Genomic DNA, 18229 nt, shown 5'->3' on the forward strand with positions numbered 1-18229 from the left:
CACAGAGGAGGTGTCACAACTCCTCACATGGCACTACAATGCTGTGTTCTGGATTTTAAAGCTGAGAAGAAACAGACTCTTAAAATTAAGCACCAAAACAGGCGATTCTTGCCCCACACCAAACCTCAAAGTGCTCCAGGCACAATACCAGCTTCTCAGAGCCTTCTCAGCATCTTCTTGTTGGGCCAAACCCAGCCACGTTCCCCAACCCTGGCACCCTACTCCTGGGCTTCCAACAGGAGAATTCTCTCTTCCAAGAAGCCTGTAGTCATTCCCTGTTGCCTTTCCTGGACCTCTTCCTCAGTCTGCAGCTTCCTGATCCACTCTGAGAACATCAGCAACTCCCAGAGGCTGTTGTGGGACTCCTGAACCACCACTGACAGCATTTTCTGCCTCTTTGATCTCTCCAGGTGGTGGAGGAACCACAGCACAAACACTCTGGACTCCCCTCCCAAACCCCCACCTTGAGCTCCTCCAAATCTCTCCCTCCTGCTCTTGGAGCAAGGATGAGCCACTGGGGAACTAATTGGCTTCTCAGGGAGAGGATGGTACCTGAGCTCATGGATGGGGATGAATCACACCTTCCCAGCCCATCATGTTCCCACGGCTGGAATCATCCTGGGGCAGATGAGTTTGTGGCTGACTGCAGCCAGTAGCAGGTGCTTCACCAACATCCTGATCCGTATTCACCTGCCCTTCCACCACTGCACACGGCAACACTGGTGCCATCTCCTTCGCCTAACACAGGTCAAGGTCTCCTGCACCTGGAGATGATCTCAATGGAACCTTAGAAGCAGCAACTTAATTACATTGATTGGTCCAAGGGGTGCAACACCTCCCATCTAGAGGAAGGTGTCCCTGTTCATGGCAGGAGGTTGGAATTGGATGATCTTTAAGGTCCCTTCCAATCCAATCCAAATCATTCCATTATTCAATGATTCCAGGTCTCTGACCTGGGCTCTTATTTCTCATTGTTCAGCTGGAGGATCCAGACCTCCACCATTCCAGATATAGGCTTGTGCCTCCAGGTGAGAGTCAAGAGCATCATCTGAGCTGGGGCACCTGCCCTGATCCATCCCCACCACTGATCTGTTCCCTCAAAACACAGGGATGGACAGGAGAGCAACCTCCTCTCCCACCCCGCCCAGAGAAGCTCCCAAAGCAGCAACACAACGATAACGTGAATATTCTCTGCAATTTATTGGGAACGGCAACATCCCAAGGAAGGAGGGCAGCCCACAGAGGAGGGTGGGAGGTGGGGACAGTACATCTGGGGAGTGCATCGCACTGTGTCATGGGAGCTGAGCACTGAAGGACAATTTTGTTCTCCTTAGGAATAGTCCAGGTGTGTGTGAGGTGTCCCAGGTGTCACTGAGAGCTGGGACTAGTGGAATGGAAGCTGGAGATCCAGGGAAGATGTGCTGGCAGCACACCGGGGGCTCCCAAGTAAGCAAAGCTGCCCAGAATCTGCACCCTGGGCCAGCTTCTCCCCCTAGCCGCCGCCCGAGATGCCCCCTCCCCAAGGGACGAGTCCCGCTTGCCCCACACCCACCCTGACCCCAAAGGCCTGGAAAGAGAATAGCAGGATGGACACACACAGAAGCACCCCGGGGACACAGAACAGGAGGAGAGAGGAGGAAAGAGGAGTTTTATACACATTTGCCACAAGAAATGTACAACACAGCAAGGAAGGCAGAGCAGCCCCTCCTGCCAGGCAGCTCCCGGTGCCGGGACACCCACGGCATCGCCACCAAACCGCCGGGTGGGACCAGAATCTGGGACAAGCTGGGTGGGAGGGACACAGTTCATCCCATTGCAGGACACCGGAGCTGGGCTTCAGGAGGCTGGGCTGCTGTCAGGAAGAGAGAAGAGGAGGCGCTTCTTTCCTTGTCAGCCTTCGGGGCTCAGAATCTCACTCCCGAAGATTTGACCGAGGTGGTGGTGACACATCTCCGCACGGAGGAGGATCCCCCGCCAGAGCCGCACATCCTTCCGCTTCCAGAGGAGAAGCCGCCGCCGTACATTCCTCCCCCCATCCCACAGCTGCCGCCCATGCTGCCTCCTCCAAAGCTGCTGCCTCCTCCGCAGATGCCGCCTCCTCCCATTCCTCCTCCCATGCCGCTGCCGCCTGCGAATCCTCCTCCCATTCCACAGCTGCCGCCTCCGAATCCGCCTCCCATGCCGCTGCCTCCGAATCCGCCTCCCATGCCTCCTCTGACTCCAGAGACAGTCGTCCTGCCCACCACAGCTGGAAGAGAAGCACAGGTTATGTCCCGTTGCCCAGTCGCAGGCTCTGTCTCTGAAAAGACAGTCTGATGCTTTTTCTGAAGGACCCCAGGGCGGATACTTACAGACATTGACGTTGGACATGCCATCGTTGCACAGCCTGTGAAGGAAATTGGACATTTTAATTACCCAATAAAAGAGAGGTTGTAAAAACTTTAAACTGTGTTTTGACTGTCAAATAATTTTCCTGGTTCATCCTCCTAAACCACTTTGGAATCACTAAAAGATTGGAGGAGGGAAGGGGCTGGAAATTCCTCTTACAATGAGTTTTCTCCAGATCTGAGGTTCATTAAAAACTCACCAGTCACAGAGATGGGGCAGCAGCTTTACCATCTCTAGGGAGCCAATTATGCATCCTGACCCCCAGAATACCCCCACAAATTATCAATCACAACATCTACCCATTAGCCCAAAGAATTGGTTTGGGATTACAGTCAATATTCCAGGTGTAGATCTCAGCACCCAATGAGAGCTCAGTTGTTTACCTGTTCTCCTCCCCCTCCAGCAGCTTCCTGTACATGGCAATCTCAACATCCAGTGCAATCTTGACATTCAGCAGCTCCTGGTACTCCTTCAGCAGGCGAGCCAGCTCCTCCTTGTCCTTCTGCAGGGCACTCTCCAGCTCTTCCAGCTTCAACCTGGCGTCTTTGAGAGCCATCTCTCCCCTCTCCTCAGCCTCAGCAATGGCTGCCTGCAGCTGCTGGTTCTGGGGAGCAAAACAGGAGCTTTCTCAGACCTCATTTTGTCCCTAGTGACCAGTCCTCAGACCCCCAAGAGGAGAAATCAGGAGACAAATAAACATCTGCATGAAGTGAACTTGGGGTGATGGAAGGTTTCTGCCCCACTCAGGGTCTTTTGTGTTGTAACCTGCTGCCATCTTCCCCTGAGACCCCAACCAGCCCCTTCCTTTCTTCATAGCCTCTATCTCACCCCCGAGGCACCAACCAATCCCTACCTGCTTCTTCACGTTCTCGATCTCAGCCCGCAGCCTCTGGATGTTCCTGGTCAGCTCCTGGATCTCAATCTTGGTGTTGCGGAGGTTGTCCCCGTGCCGGCCGGCCGTGCTCTGGAGCTGCTCGTACTGATGGCACCCCAACAAAACGACCCATCAGTGACACATTCCTGGTACCTCTGGATCTGTCCCCAGTTTCAAGGCTCGGGTGACACTATGAGGACCCACTGCACTGCCAGTGGATGCCCAGCTCAATGTTCAAGGTGGCTCTGTGGCTCAGTCATGGGGTTTGAGCTTTGAAATGGACCTTGGTGACACTAAAAAGCATCTCTTGGCTTCTGAAAAGCCGCTTGGGCTGGAATTTTCTCATTAAGGTGCATTTTGCACCATTTTTATTGAGAGGTTTTGATGTCTTAAGTTTTAGCGTTCATATTATCCAGATTCTGTACTGCATTGGCACATAACTCTGAACTTCATATAAAGTCTTAGCAAGTTCTCTTCACAGTTTAGTAAGAAAACACAAGCATCAGGCCCAAAAAGTATAAACAACAGCAAATTTAGGAGAGCACTCTGAAAGGATGGGACTGCATAACCTGGAGCTGGAATTGGACAATTAACCTCAATATGTAAATAGACCAAAACTTATAAAAGTGTGAAAACTCGTGACCCATCATCCATCTTGGGTCCATCTTGGGTCCATCTGGTCCTCGGTCAGGCACTTGTACTGCCCAAGGTATATCATTTGAAGGCCTTTTTAATAAATACCTACTTTATTCCTTTAACACTGTCTGGCCTCTGTTCTAGGCAGCCTCTCAAGGCATCAGTTTGTGCCACAGACCTCGGTGAGTTTGGGATGCACTGGGAACAGTGAGTCAGATCCCTCAAAAGCAGTTCAATCCCTCTGGACCTTGCTTGCACTACAAGCTCCAGCCCCGTTAGCTTGAAAAGGTGTCTCACCCAGACAGAAATTATTGTAAACCACCCAGCCACACCCAGGAGTCTCGACTGCTCCCTGACTCACCTGGCTCTGGTACCAGGCCTCAGCCTCAGCCCGGCTGTTCTGGGCAATCTGCTCGTACTGGCGCCGAACCTCCTCGATGATGCTGTCCAGGTCCAGGTGCCGGTTGTTGTCCATGGACACCACCACGGACAGGTCCCGGCTGATCGTCTGCATCTGAGACAGCTCCTGCAAGCAGGACATGAGTCAGAGGCACCATCTCAAGCCTAAATCCATCCAGACACCCTGTCCAACCTCAGTGTGCTTGGCCACCACACACCTGATAAAAATTTCAGCACCCCCCTGGAGAAGAGAGAGCTCCTACCTCCTCGTAGATGCACCTCAGGAAGTTGATTTCATCTGTCAGAGCTCCCACCTTGGCTTCCAGCTCGACTTTGGTCATGTAGGCACTGTCCACATCCTAAAGGAGAAATCCCACAGAAAATAATTTTCTTCCTCTTGGGAATCCTTCAGGCTTGTGGGAATTGCCATCTGTGCTGAGGATTTGGTGTTATTCACTGGGACATCATTATGTTTATATATTATTCAGTAACCATATATGTAAATAATTTAAAATAAATAATGTTATGGTGTCCTCCAATTATGCAAATTAAATATAAGGGATTCCGGATATCAGCTGGGAGATCTTAAAAATTCCACAATTCCCATTCAAGCACAGGTAAAGTGAAATATTGAGAGATTATTTTGTGGTGCCTGTGACTCACCTTCTTCAGCACCACGAACTCATTCTCGGCTGTCGTGCGCCGGTTGATCTCCTCCTCATACCTATGGAGAGGGAAAGTGCAAATTGCATTCTTGGACTTTCCTGCCTAAGGCCATTAGAAACAAACTAAAAGGGAGAAAAAATCCCTAAATTAAAATATTTAGACTGAAAAACTATCTCTGCTACCATAAAAAACAGTTGGGGAAAATTATAGTGACCAAAAGGCTGTTTGAGCTGCTCCTGGCTCCACACTCACTTGGTTTTGTAATCCTCGACGTACTGCTGCATGTTCTGCAGCTCCGATTCCAGCTGGCCCCGCTGTGCCAGGATTGATTCCAGCTGCCTCCGCAGGTTCTGGATGTAATTCTCAAAGATCACATCCAGGTTCTTCCTCGGCCCTGACGGCCCTTGCTGCTGGAGCAGCTCCCACTTGGTGGAGAGCACCTTGTTCTGCTGCTCCAGGAATCGGACCTACAGCCAAGACATGGAGAACCCACCATCACACAGGAACAGCTCCCACCAAAACATCTCTTGCATCACTCAGAAAGTTTTGCATGGTGATCAGAGAACCAATTAACTCTGTTTTTTTCACTTTCTGTTGGTGCCTAAGCTGCAAAATCAGGAAGAGAAGGAAATTTCTAATATTTTTCTGCTCAAAGGAGTTTTTACACATTGCCCTTACTCCAAGTCCATCCCCATCATAGGTAGTGTAGAAATCTGATCTCCAGCGTAGATTTAAAAGCTTGGAGATTTGAAAGAGAAAAATATATAAATTAATACTTAAATGGGAGGTTGTTTGGACAGAGAGTGGTGGAGGAGGAAGAATCTGTGCCCGAAACTTGCGGAGGTTGAAGGTGTTGAACCTGCTTGAGAACGTAACCTCAGAGTAGAGCTTGGTGCAACAGGACAGATGAAAGCCCTGGAGACATTGCTTTGATCTTGTGTGGAGGAGAGATTCCCATCTCTTCCCTTAATGAAAAGGCTCTGCTCAAGCTTCTCTGCCTGCTGGGATTTCGCTCCAGCAGGACATTTCTGCACAACTGGAAAGTTCCTCCTAATTCTGGCCTTAATCAGGCACAATCCCACCCTCTCACCTTGTCGATGAAGGAGGCAAACTGGTTGTTCAGGGTCTTGATCTGCTCCTTCTCCTGGTTTTTGACTTGCTGGATCTGGGGGTCAATCTCCACATGAACCGGACGCAGGAGGGTTGTGTCAATCTGCACTGGCTGGATCCCAGGGCCACCTCTCCCAGGGCCACCCATGCCAAAGCCTGGGCCACCAAAGCCACCCATTCCTCCACCACCCATCCCGCCACCAAAGCCACCCATCCCACCACCAAAGCCACCCATTCCTCCTCCACCCCCCATTCCACCTCCACCCATTCCTCCAAAGCCACACATTCCTCCTCCTCCTCCACCCATTCCGCCCCCAAAACTGCCAAGACCCCCATAGCTCCCGCCAAAGCCGCCCATCCTGCTGCCGTACCCGCCACCGTAGCAGCCGCCCATGGACATCCTGGCGCTGCCCCCCATGCTGTGCAGGCTCCGGCTGCCGAAGCCCCCGCACCGTCCTCCACCTCCGAATCCCCTGGACACGGAGTACGAGCTGTAGCTGCTCCTGCTCCGGCTGCCGCCTCCAAAGCCACCACCGATTGCAGAGCAGGAGCTAAAGCCCCTTCTGCTCCCCCCTCCAAAGCTCCTGCAGACAGACTGACGAGACATGGCTGGTTATCCTCAAAAGAGCCAAGAATGGAGAAGCTGAGGAACTCGACGGGATTGTGGGTGAGGAGGTGGGTGGAAGAAGGGAAGTCAGTCCCTCTGGCTGGAGGGCAGCGGACGCTCCCTTTTATGTGTTTTTGGAGGTGGGCTGGGTCTGCATGGGCGTGAAGGAGGAGACAGGTCCTGTCTTCATCAGTGTGGCGTGGCTAAAGATTTTCATCTCCAATTTGCCAAACATTGACCCGACCCAGAAACACACCCTCTAATGCAGGAGAAAAGGCAAAAAAGACACAAGTGGGGCTCCCAGCACTCCATGACTAAGGAATCCTACACCTTGTAGAGCAGCAAAGCCTCCCTGGGATACACCAGGCATTTTTTTTTCCACCTTTCATCCACTGGGGATTTTTCCCTGCTTGTGTTTATCTTTAAATCTCTCACTCCAAAACCCCATTGCAGGCAAGCACTGCGATTCATGCCAAGTTGTAGCATGGCTTTCACAATTCCCAAAACACACCTAAGTTACACCCTCAGCCTTCTTTTTACTTGGAAAATTGCCTTTGGCTTGGAGAATTGAGTTTCTCAATCTACAGCCAGGGCTCAGCAAATTGCATTTTGATGAGGCTCTGCACCTTCTTGATAAATAAAACCTCACCGGTGACGAGACGCTGGTGCTGGCACTGGAAATTCATTTATTGTTGGACTAAAGCATGTCCCACTGTCTTCATGCCAAGATATTCTCAGCACTGGTGAGGAAATATCCTATCTGGGAAACCTGCGTAGGATTTTCTGAAAGCTTCAGGAGATGCCAGGCACTGGCTGCCACGGTGGGATGTGCAGGAAGATGGAGGGATAGCCCCGGGAACGCAATGGGAGGAGGGATCCCAAACCTTGCTGTCCACATCACAAGCCCTGGAACAATTTAAATGCAATTAATAGAGCTCAAGTCATTTATAGAGATGTGAAAATCTGGAGAGCACAGGGCTTGGAGGAATCACCATTCTTTTCAGCTGTTTCACTTATTTTGGTGTTTATATGCAAATATATCTTTGGCAAATGTAGATTTTAGAAAGGCAGGAGTTTGTTGAAATTCTCCAGTCCCGATCCCCAACTGAGGACGGATTCAGACTATGATCTGTCACAGAATTCCAGAATGGTTTGAGTTAAAAAGGACCTTAAAGCCCATCTCACTGTACCGCCTGCCATGGGCAGGGACACCTTCCACTATCCCAGGTGGCTCCAAGCCCCATCCAACCTGGCCTTGGACATTTCCAGGGAGCGGGCATGCACCACCCTTCACAGAATCATGGAATGATTCAGGCTGACTCTGTAAGTCATTTAATCCAAAAATCCATCACAGATCCACCCTTTTGCTTTGCTTATCAAGCTGCAATTAGTCTCATTTTCTTTTTTAATAGAAAAAAATAGATTTCGCTGTTACTTTTCAACATTTTAAAGCCACCTAGGCCATATTGAAGTCCAAACCCACAGCTCTGGAGGCACCTAACTGTGCTGGCAGCCATCTGGTGCAGGTCTCGGATTTCTCACAGGACACATGTTAATTAAGAGCTTCTGGAAAATCCACACCAGCAACTTCTGGTATCATCAGATGTTTAAATACCTCTGAAAATATCACCCAGACACCCATTTCCAAAAGTGCCTTGGGACCCGGACATGCAGCTGAACTGGCATTTCCACTGGAAAACATGACATTCCCTGTGTTTTTCCCACCTCCAGGACCTATGTGGGTCTGGGAGGACTCAAGGAGGTGGCTTGGGAGCGATAGATAAGGCTAAGAAAAATCATGGAATCACAGAATTGTTAAGGCTGGAAAAGACCTTCAAGACCATCAAGTCCTACTTTTGAAAAAAAATAAATATATATAATATCAAAATCTCACTGTGAGAGCAAAGGAAGGGAGGGGTTGGGGGTTGGACAGAAGTTTTTATAGGCAATAAATCAAAAAATAGACAAGAAATCAATACACAGACAATAAAAATGGGGGCTGAGGCACTGTCCCCCAACAGCCCAGGCAAGACCCACCTCCCTCAGTGTTATCAAACCTCTGGTTACACTTTCCTGGGGGATTTTTGTTGGGATTTTTTTCTCCTTCTGTGGGCGGGATGACACGATCTGAAAGTTCTCCTGTTCCCAGGGGAGAAGAGTTCCCGAGTCAGCAAACGGCAGAGCCCCGAGCGCCCATGGAGAGATAACACAGGGCGTTGAGTCATGGCCATGACTCCAGCCAAGCTTAGGAAATCGAACTGGGATTTGGGTGTCGATATCACCTCCCAGTTCAAACATGATGGGCAGAGCTGGAATGGCTTGGGTGGGAAAGGAGTGGAAAGATCATCCCATCCTACCCCTGCTATGGGCAGGGACACCTTCCAGTAGACCACACTGCTCCAAGCCCCGTCCAACCTGGACTTGGGCATTTCCAGGGATGCAGCAGCCACAGCTTTTCCAGAAAATCCATTCCAGGACCTCACCACCCTCACAGGGAGGAATTCTTTCCTGATATCCCATCTAATCCTGCCCTCTTCCAGCTGGAAGCCATCACCCCTTAGCCCATCATTTCAGGCCCTTTCCAAGTCCCTCTACAGCTCTCATGGAGCCCCCAGTGAAGGAAAATGAGCTTCAGCAGTCACTTCCCACCCAAACTGTTCCATGATGCTGTAAAAATAAACAGGTCTTGAATAACTGAGAGGAAACCATGAAATCACAGAATCATGGAATGGTTTGGGCTGGAAAGGACCTTAAAGTTCATCTTGGTCCATCCCCTGCCATGGGCAGGGACAAACCCTGATGAATCCAGTCCTATTTTCAGACCATGGAAAACATTGTCTCTCCTCCAACCAGAGGCAGGAATTATATTACCTCTGTGTCTGGCCTGGGATAATTTTTCCCTAATTGCTGGTGTGATCTCAGGAATAAAAAGGGAGGGATTTGTAAGGATGTTTGTTTTAGCGACGGCCTTTGTGCTCCTGGAGAAGCCCTTTGTCTCTCCTCAGGCAGGAGTCACTGCTGGAAGCGAGTTTGGATTGGGGTGACTCGGAGGGAAGTCAATGCCTTTTCATTCAACACCACTTCAGGTCACTTTTACAACTCCCTGAATGTTTAACCATCGCTCAAACCATGTCCCCACCCAAGCAGTGACAAGCCCGTGCTGGCAGCATTGTGACATTCCATTGTGACATTCTGCCTGTCACTGCTGGTACTGGATGTCTTCAGCCTTTACCAGCTCAGAATGGAACACGGGAGAAATGGGATGAGTCACCCCAAGCACAGTCTGTGGTTGGCCAGGGATGTGATTCAAGGACTCCTGAGCAAGAGATCAAACCACAGCAGGAGTTTGGGGATCGAAATTTATCCAAATACTCTGCTTTTGGGGAGAGGTGGGGTTTGATGGAGTAGGGGGGGAAGGTCTTGCTCTTCCCATGGTCTCAGTTACCCTTTGGAGATGCCTTAAGAGCAATTCATGTATCCTTGGTGAATCCAGACAGTAGGAAAAGCTGCAGGGCCGGCTCCAAAATAATGGATACCAAGGAATTAGCTCCAAATTATTTTGAGGGGTGATGACTGCTCTTCCTTCTCCCACACCAACCATGGTAGGATGCTCCTAAAGCACTTGGAGTTGTGCAAAGAGTTTCCTGGGAGCTCCAGCTGTGGCACCTTGGAAGACAGGGTGGGCAGTTGTGTGGTCAGGCACAGCGGTCGGGAGAGGTGGGATAGCTGGGGAACATCCAAATTGGCTAACTCCAGCATGGAAAGGGCTTAGGAAGAGAAGGAGGAAGGGAAGAGTCTCCTAAAGTCCACAGAGTCTGAAAGTCTGCTCAGATCCGGTGGGGACAATGGTGGAACAACAATCTCTGCCACGTCTGGAGATCCTGCAGGACACACAGGAGGATCCAGGGGCTGCCTCTTTCTCTCTGCTAGGAGTGGGCTCATTCCCAGGGCTGTCACCAAAGACATCCCTGACTGTGTCACTGTCACTCTGCACCCCACGTCCCTTCAGCCTCGCCAGTGAGACCCTCCTTATTCTGCAAAACTCACAAACTTTCCACATTTTTGGAGACAGAGACTGGTGAGAGAAGACCCGGTTGCCCCTTCACCTGAGTTCCTTTAAATTCAGACTTCAAAGGGCAGGAGAAAGTCAGGAAATGTTTTCAGATCTCATCAGAAGATGAGACTTGTTACAACATGAAACTCTTGGTCGGGGAGAAAACCACACCAGGTTTCTGCCTCTTGTGTTTATTGGGGGATGGCACATGCCAAGGAGAAAGGCTTAAGCAAACACACATGATTGTTCCCATGGTCCCAAGGAAAAGGTGAATCCTGAGTAAAAATAAACATTTTACAACAGCACGAGTGAAACTTGGGGAGAAAAAGCAAACTGAAAGTCAGTTGGGTGAGAAACATCTTCAGTTGGGCCAAGGCACCAGGAGGAAATTCCTGTTTTGGAGCTCGAGCTGCGGCTGATGAGTGACGCTGATTAAAGTTGCACCACGGCTGGATCCAGCACAAGAGCTTGAGAGAAGCCGAGGCTTCCCTTTGCACCGGGAGCTGCGCTCGGATCCATCCCAGCTCCTGCTTGTGCTCGGGCGCCTCTTGCTCGGAGGGTGCTGGGCTCATCCCAGTCAGGTTTGGGGCTCCCCATGAATGGGCAGGTCCCGCTCCCAGAGGAGAGCTAGGCACCTTGATGTCCAGCAACTGGAGGGGAGCACAAGGGATTGAGCTGTTCTCGGCTGCTGTTGGGAATCTCAGTCCTTACCAGGTGGATTTGGCCATGTTTGTCTCCTAGCCACAGTTTGAGTGATGGTTTAAGGGCCATCAGTGCCCATCACTCAGTGGTCATCGGGGGGTCATTGTGCAATTTGCTTCCTTTCTCCTCTGGATGCCGGGGGGTTGATCCCTTTCCTATGCCCTCCTGTTGGTGGGGCCGCTGTTCTTCAGGATGGTGCCAGATCCTCCCACCACCACTGAGTTAGATCCCCCACCCAGGGAGCCAAATCCACCCCCAGCACCAAATCCACCCCCTCCCAGGCTGAAGCATAAACCAGCACCGCCCGTGCTGCAGCTGCCTTTCCCACTTCCAAAGCCAATTCCTCCTCCTCCAAGGCACAATCCGCTGCCATATCCACCTCCCACGGAGCTGCTGCCGCCCACCACAGCTGCAGAGAGGAACAAAAGGCACCAGGTTACCTCTGATACCACCAAGAAGTTTGGGAGCACGAATCCCAGCCCGCCACACTCCGGTGGGAACAGTACTTACAGATGCTGACAGAGCTCTGGCACTCTCCAGACATCCTGCAAGGAAAAGAGTTGGAATGTCAAATCCAGCCAGAGCATCTGGAGTGGTCCAACTCCATAAAGTCAGGATTGGTCCACTGACACAGCCACAGGACCATGGTCCACAGCTCATGACAACGCCATTAATGTTTATGATGGTACACATTTTTCCCATTGATTGATCAGGATACACTGGAATTCTTGCTGCATCCCACCCACCTGCACTCCTCGCCCTCCAGCAGCTTCCTGTAGGTTGCAATCTCCACGTCCAAGGCTAGTTTGACGTTCATGAGCTCCTGGTATTCTCGGAGCTGCCGGGCCATGTCAGCCTTGGCTTTTTGCAGGGCTGTCTCCAGCTCGGCCAGTTTGTCCCTTGCATCCTTGAGAGCCACCTCCCCGCGCTGCTCCGCATCCGCAATTGACGTCTGAAGAGTCTCGCACTGGAGAGTAAGACATGGGCAGGATGAGTGGGGTGGGGGCAGCCAGTGAGAGATGAAACCATAATCCCAGATCAGAGAAACATGTAACGGTGTGGGTTGGACAGGACCTTAAAGATGATCTGGAGCATGCACAGGGACACCTTCCACTATCCCAGGTTGCTCCAAGCCACGTCCTACCTGGCCTTGGACACTTCCATGGATGGAGCATCCATAACTTCTCTGGGCAACATGTGCCACAGCCACTCAGGCTCAGCCATTCCCAGGTCCCTCCCACGCCCAACAATTCCCACCACACTTATTTCCCTTCAGGAAAGTTCTAAAAGGCATGACCAAGAGGTCCTCCCCATTGCTCAAAAAAACATAACCCCCACCTGCTTCTTCACACTGTCGATCTCAGCCCGGATCCTCTGGATCATGCGGTTGAGCTCTGAGATCTCAATCTTGGTGTCCTTGAGGCTGTCGCCATGCTTGCCCGCGGTTGCCTGCAGCTCCTCATACTGGTGGGATGAAGCAGGAGGAGCATGTTGAGTCCACTGTGACCTCACAGCTGCTCCCGCGTCACCGTAGGGAAGCCAAGGAGAGCAAGTCTGTGCCAGCTCCACTCTGGATGGACCAGCACCAGCAACGTTCCAGATCTTGCCATGGCCTGAGCTGCCACCAGTAGCTCTCCCACCCGCTTGGACACTGGAGAGCCCCAGCAGTGTGTGCCACCCTCACCTTGCACCGGTACCAGGACTCGGCCTCGGCGCGGCTCCGGTTGGCGATCTCCTCGTACTGCGCCTTCACCTCGGCGATGATGCTGTCCAGGTCCAGGTTCCGGTTGTTGTCCATGGACAGCACCACCGAGGTGTCAGACACTTGCTGCTGCATCTGGGACAGCTCCTGCAGGTGACACCCAACCCGGATTTAGCCCTTCCAGAACTTCCTTATGGTGCCACAATCCTCCCCCATCCCGGTGCCCCAGAGTACTCACTGCCTCGTAAAGACACTTGAGGAAGTTGATCTCATCCGACAAAGAATCCAGTTTTCCCTGGAGTTCCACCTTGGTCATGTAGGCTCCATCCACATCCTGCAGCAGAGACGGGATGAGAAAACCTGCTCGGCACACACCAGTTAATCTAAAAGTTCATGGAACCGTCTGGGTTGGAAGGGACTTTAAATGTAATTCCACCCCCTTCCATGGGCAGGGACACCTTCCACTCTTGCAGGCTGCTCCAAGCCCCGTTCAACCTGGCCTGGGACACTTCCAGGGGTCAGGCAGTCACAGCTTCTCTTGGAAATCCATTCCAGGGCCTCCCCACCCTCACAGGGAAGAATTCCTGCCCAATATCCCATCTATCCCTGCCCTCTGGCAGTGGGAAGCTCTTCCCCCTTGTCCTGTCACTCCAGGCCCTCATCCCAAGTCCCTCTCCAGCTTTCCTGGAGTCTCTTTAGAAAAAAAAAAACAAGGACTTGACCTTCTTCAGGAGCACAAATTCGTTCTCAGCTGCCGTCCTTTTGTTTATCTCCTCCTCGTACCTGTGGATGGGAAGGAGGGAGATGGAATCTGGCTGCTTGTTTTGGCTCCGGCTCAGACTAATGAACATTGTTGGCCTCAGACTCATAAACCCGGCAAAAATAGATCTGCCATGAGGGAGATTTATGGACAGGGAATTGCACTTTGCTTTTCAGGACAAGCCCTGGCTCCTGCACTTCCAGCGCCTGGGCGAGGAAAGCCTGGAAAGAGGAATTCAGGCTCTGCTAAAGGGAGTCCTGGTGCTTGCAGCACTCCAAGTTCCTTCTACGAGATCCAAGAACCTTCAGCTCCTCACAAGTATCATGGAATCTCCTGATTTGGAAGGGGCTTACAGGGATCATCGAGTTCAGTTCCTGGCCCTGCATAGGACACCCCAGAATCCCAAATGGACCCAAATTTTCCAGATGTTCATGTCCAAACATAAAGATAATTTTCACCCAGCAACCTCTGGTTGATCCCAGGTCTTGTGGATTCCCACGATTCCCAGACTTCCTTGCCCACTGTTTTTTGTAATTCCTCAAGTGGATTCATTTCTCCAGTCTTTGTTCTGCTTTTTCCAACTGGACAAATTTTATCTTCATATTTATAGACTAAAATAAATTATATATTATGATAAATAACAGCAGGAAAATAATCTTTATGTTTCCCTTCTTTTTTTTTTTTTTTTTTTACTTCATGTCAACCTTCCACAGAAATCCTCAAATCCTGAATGATATTATATGAAGGAATCATGACGAAGTCCGTAAGGAAATTAGAGCTGGGTTTAGCAACTGATTAATTAATTCTTAATTATTCTTAATGACTCTTAAGGAATTCCTTCTTGAGGAAGACAAAGAGTGGAGGATCCTCCTTCAGGAAGAAGCACAATTTGAGCAATATATTGAGAAAATCCGAGAAAAGTTGAGAAATACCTTGAAAAAGCCGCACTTTTCATCCAAATTCACTTTTCCCAAAACATTTTACATTTTCTAACCATAGGGGAAAAAATCAATACTGATAATTATTATCAGTATTTCTCTTTTTTATGTCTGTTTGAAGTGAGTTTATTCACCATCAGACACCCCAAGCAACCTACTTTGTCTTGAAGTCCTCCACCATGTCCTGGAAGCTCTTCAGCTCTGTCTCCAGCTGGTGCTTCTCACTGGAGAGACAATCCAACTGCTTCCTCAGCCCACTGATGTAGGTCTCAAAGAACGGGTCCAGGTTCCTGCCGCCTGTTCCTGTACCACCCTGCTCCTGCAGCAGCTTCCACTTGGTCTCCAGGACTCGGTTCTGCTGCTCCAGGAACCGGACCTAAACAGGTGGGGAAAGAGTCAAATTCTCCCTTCAAAACCCCATCGTTTTTCTGATTTTTTTTTCCCCCCCATGTGTTTTCCATATTTTATTCCCATTTAATGTGTGATAACTCCCCAGTCCTACAGGACAGGTAGGACCACAGTGGATGGGGTGAGTGGGCAAAAGAGGGTCACGTCCCCTTCCCAATTCTGGAGCCTCTCAACAGGAGAAACACAATGAACTTCATGGGTTTGGCATTTCTTGTTCAAAATAGTCAAAAAACTCCCAACGTCTTCAAAATAGAACAAAATATCCAAAAAGTCTGATCATCTCCTTAAAAAAAGCCTAAATCACTATGTATCCCATCTTCTCCTTAAAAATAGTCCAAAACACCCAAATCCCAACATCTCCTTAAAAATATTCGCCAAAAAATCCCACCTTCTGCTTTAAAATAGCTCAAGTCACCTGAAATCACATCTTCTCTTTAAAAGTAGCCTAAAGCACCCAAAATCCCATTAAAAATAGCCCCAAACACTAAAAAAAATTCACCTGTTCCTTCAAAGTAGCCCAATGTTCCCCTTAAAATAGCCCATTTTCCCCTTAAAAACAGCCCCAAACACCTTCAGTTTATGATGATCTGGGCAACTGCAGCTCTGGGTGCCCCTGGATGAGCATCTCCTGGTCATTCCCACCCTCCAGAGCCAATCCTGGAGTGAAGCCCCTACAAACCTTGTCGATGAAGGAGGCAAATTTGTCGTTGAGTTTCTTGATTTCCTCCCGCTCCTGTGTCCGAACTTTCTGGATCTCGGGGTCAATCTCCAGATTGAGGGGGGCCAGCAGGCTCTGGTTGATGGTCACCTCCCTGATGCCGCCCGGGGGGCATGGGGGGAAGCCCTGGCCCCCCATGCCACCATCAAATCCTCCACCAAAGCCACCAAAGCCACTGCCAGGGCCTCCACCAAAGCACCCTGCACCATAGCCGCCCCCAAATCCTGCTCCAGCCCCAAAGCCAAAGCCTCCTTGGCCACCGAAGCCTCTGCAGGCACCACCAGCCCCCCCAAATCCTCCCAGGGAGGTGCTTTTACTGCCCCCCAGGGAATAGAGGCTCCTGCTGCTGAAGCCACCAGCACCACCAGATCCCCGGCATCCTCCACGGGGCACGGAGCCAAACATGACCTTGTTCTTGCTCCCGAAACACACAGAGCTGGAGCTGAACCCCTTCCCAAGAGCACAGGACTGGCGAGACATGGTGAAGAGTCCCCAAAACTCTGAGCAAAAGGCTGAGGCTGAAGCTTGGGAGGCGAGAAGAGACAAGTCCTGTGGCAGGAGCTGCTGGGTCCCCCTTTTTATGGGCACAGGGAGTTGGTCGGTGCCAGGGGGGAGTGGAGATGTCATTTTTGGGGGATTGTTTCATTCTCTTCATTGTTTTCAGGTTTGAAAGGATGCCCTCCTCACTTTGCCACAACCATGACCTGCCTGCAAACATTCCCCAGAGAGCAAAGAAAAACAAAAGTATTGTTGGTGTTGGAACCGAACTCCAACCCAAATTCCCTGGGCCATGGCCAAAGCCCCATGAACTCTCTGATGCATCACGCCCTCGAGGGAAACCCTTGTTTTAGCTAAATCTGTCATTTTCAGCCTGACACCAGTGGCTGGGTTCACTGAATTCCAACAAAAATCCAGGCTCCCAGGCACACCCTCAGATGCACTCAGTTTCAACCTCCTGCTCCGAGGAGGGGTGACGTGGGTTGTCCAAAGTGTTTCACAACTGGGAGCATTAGCATTGGGCAGGGCTCTAAAACTACTTTTATGTCAATAAAGATGATTTTTAAATCTTCTTAAACCTTCTGAAAGGGTTTTGAAGTCATTCTGGATTCCTCTGAGTGATGGGTTGAGCTGGGCGGGACACACTGGGATTTGCAGAGACTGAAATATCACAATATATCTGTGTTGAGCCACACCCCAGCAGGGTCAAGACTGTTCCCTGACCCACAGCTTTGACAGGGGATCACATCCCTCCTCTGAGGAACCTTCCAGGGATTTTGCAGCATTTCCTGAGGGTCCTTGTGCGTCTCCGGTCCCTCCACAGCACGTGGTATTCAGCAAAGCCACTCCCAGCCTACCCCATTGTTAAAACAACGCAATTTAATTGCTTAATTGCTTTAAATTTCTAATTAAATGAGGTGTTGAGCTGCCTCCATTGAGGATCCTGGTTTATCCCACTGTTAAAACAAATAAAAAGCCCCAAAACTTCCCCCTAACCCCACACTGCCAATAAGATCCAGCTCTGGATTATCTCATTCATTGGGAGAGGTTTGTGGAACCAGTTTCAGCTCCAAGACTGTTCGCTCCACAGTGAACAGTGGCTTTTTTTCCACTGAAAAGATATAAATCTAGGTCTGGGTGCATGTCCCGGTGTTTCCTCCTGAATCTCACTGGGGATTCCTGAAGCTCCAGGATTTTCAGCCCCAGGGGATTTGCAGTGCAGGGAACAGGGAAGTTGATGCTCCCCTTGGACAATGTGCATCCTGCATGCCCCAATCCCACCTGGAAACCCTCTCACACCCTCCGGGGTTCCCCAGTTTTCCAGCTGGAGAAGAGAAGCGGTTTGAACCGATGGAAGGAGGCGGTGGCTGCATCTCCTCACCTTACGCAACCGGCAGATCAGCCCCAAAACCAAATGAACCTGTTGGAGCCCGGGCGGAGAGCATTCCTGCCAGGAGTTCCCAGGGTGGCTCCAGCACCAGCTCCTGCCCCAGCTGCTGCCCTGCGGCCAGCCCAGCACCTGCCCAAGCAGCTGCTGGGCCAGCAAAGCCCTGCCCCACCCTGCCACCAAGGGGTAAAGACACCTCACTGGTACGTGGGATCAGTTCCCAAATCCTTCCTGAACTCCAAGGTGGAGCATCTCAGATGCTCCAGCACTTGCCGGATGGGAATGTATCAGGAGCAAAGCCAAGGGCCCAAGGTTGGCCACTGTCACCCAACCAGTGTTGGCCACCATCATTCACCCAGTGCTGGCTACCATCAACCCCCAA

The 18229-nt window shown here is 50.7% G+C and overlaps 2 protein-coding genes and 1 long non-coding RNA gene across 3 annotated transcripts; all 3 read right to left on the minus strand.

Annotated features, from left to right (window-relative positions):
- Window positions 1-1176: 1176 nt before the first annotated feature.
- On the minus strand, window positions 1177-6751 carry LOC128821066 (keratin, type II cytoskeletal 5-like). The gene is made up of 9 exons (XM_054001934.1): window positions 6054-6751; window positions 5216-5430; window positions 4961-5021; window positions 4561-4656; window positions 4260-4424; window positions 3242-3367; window positions 2772-2992; window positions 2352-2386; window positions 1177-2248 (listed from the first exon to the last, which is right to left on the minus strand). The coding sequence occupies exons 1-9, from the start codon at window positions 6678-6680 to the stop codon at window positions 1905-1907; spliced, it is 1890 nt and encodes a 629-aa protein (XP_053857909.1). The 5' UTR covers window positions 6681-6751; the 3' UTR covers window positions 1177-1904.
- Window positions 6752-7354: 603 nt separating this feature from the next.
- On the minus strand, window positions 7355-9806 carry LOC128821071 (uncharacterized). The gene is made up of 3 exons (XR_008441015.1): window positions 9552-9806; window positions 8718-8819; window positions 7355-7586 (listed from the first exon to the last, which is right to left on the minus strand). It is a non-coding gene; the product is annotated as an uncharacterized LOC128821071 (long non-coding RNA).
- Window positions 9807-10883: 1077 nt separating this feature from the next.
- LOC128821068 (keratin, type II cytoskeletal 4-like) lies at window positions 10884-16498 on the minus strand. The gene is made up of 9 exons (XM_054001936.1): window positions 15924-16498; window positions 14995-15212; window positions 13861-13921; window positions 13377-13472; window positions 13121-13285; window positions 12775-12900; window positions 12183-12403; window positions 11947-11981; window positions 10884-11845 (listed from the first exon to the last, which is right to left on the minus strand). Exons 1-9 carry the CDS (start codon window positions 16440-16442, stop codon window positions 11592-11594), a joined length of 1695 nt encoding a protein of 564 aa, XP_053857911.1. The 5' UTR covers window positions 16443-16498; the 3' UTR covers window positions 10884-11591.
- Window positions 16499-18229: the final 1731 nt, after the last annotated feature.

The sequence above is a fragment of the Vidua macroura genome, chromosome 34, assembly GCF_024509145.1.
Source record: "Vidua macroura isolate BioBank_ID:100142 chromosome 34, ASM2450914v1, whole genome shotgun sequence".
In the NCBI taxonomy this organism is placed as follows: Eukaryota; Metazoa; Chordata; class Aves; order Passeriformes; family Viduidae; genus Vidua; species Vidua macroura.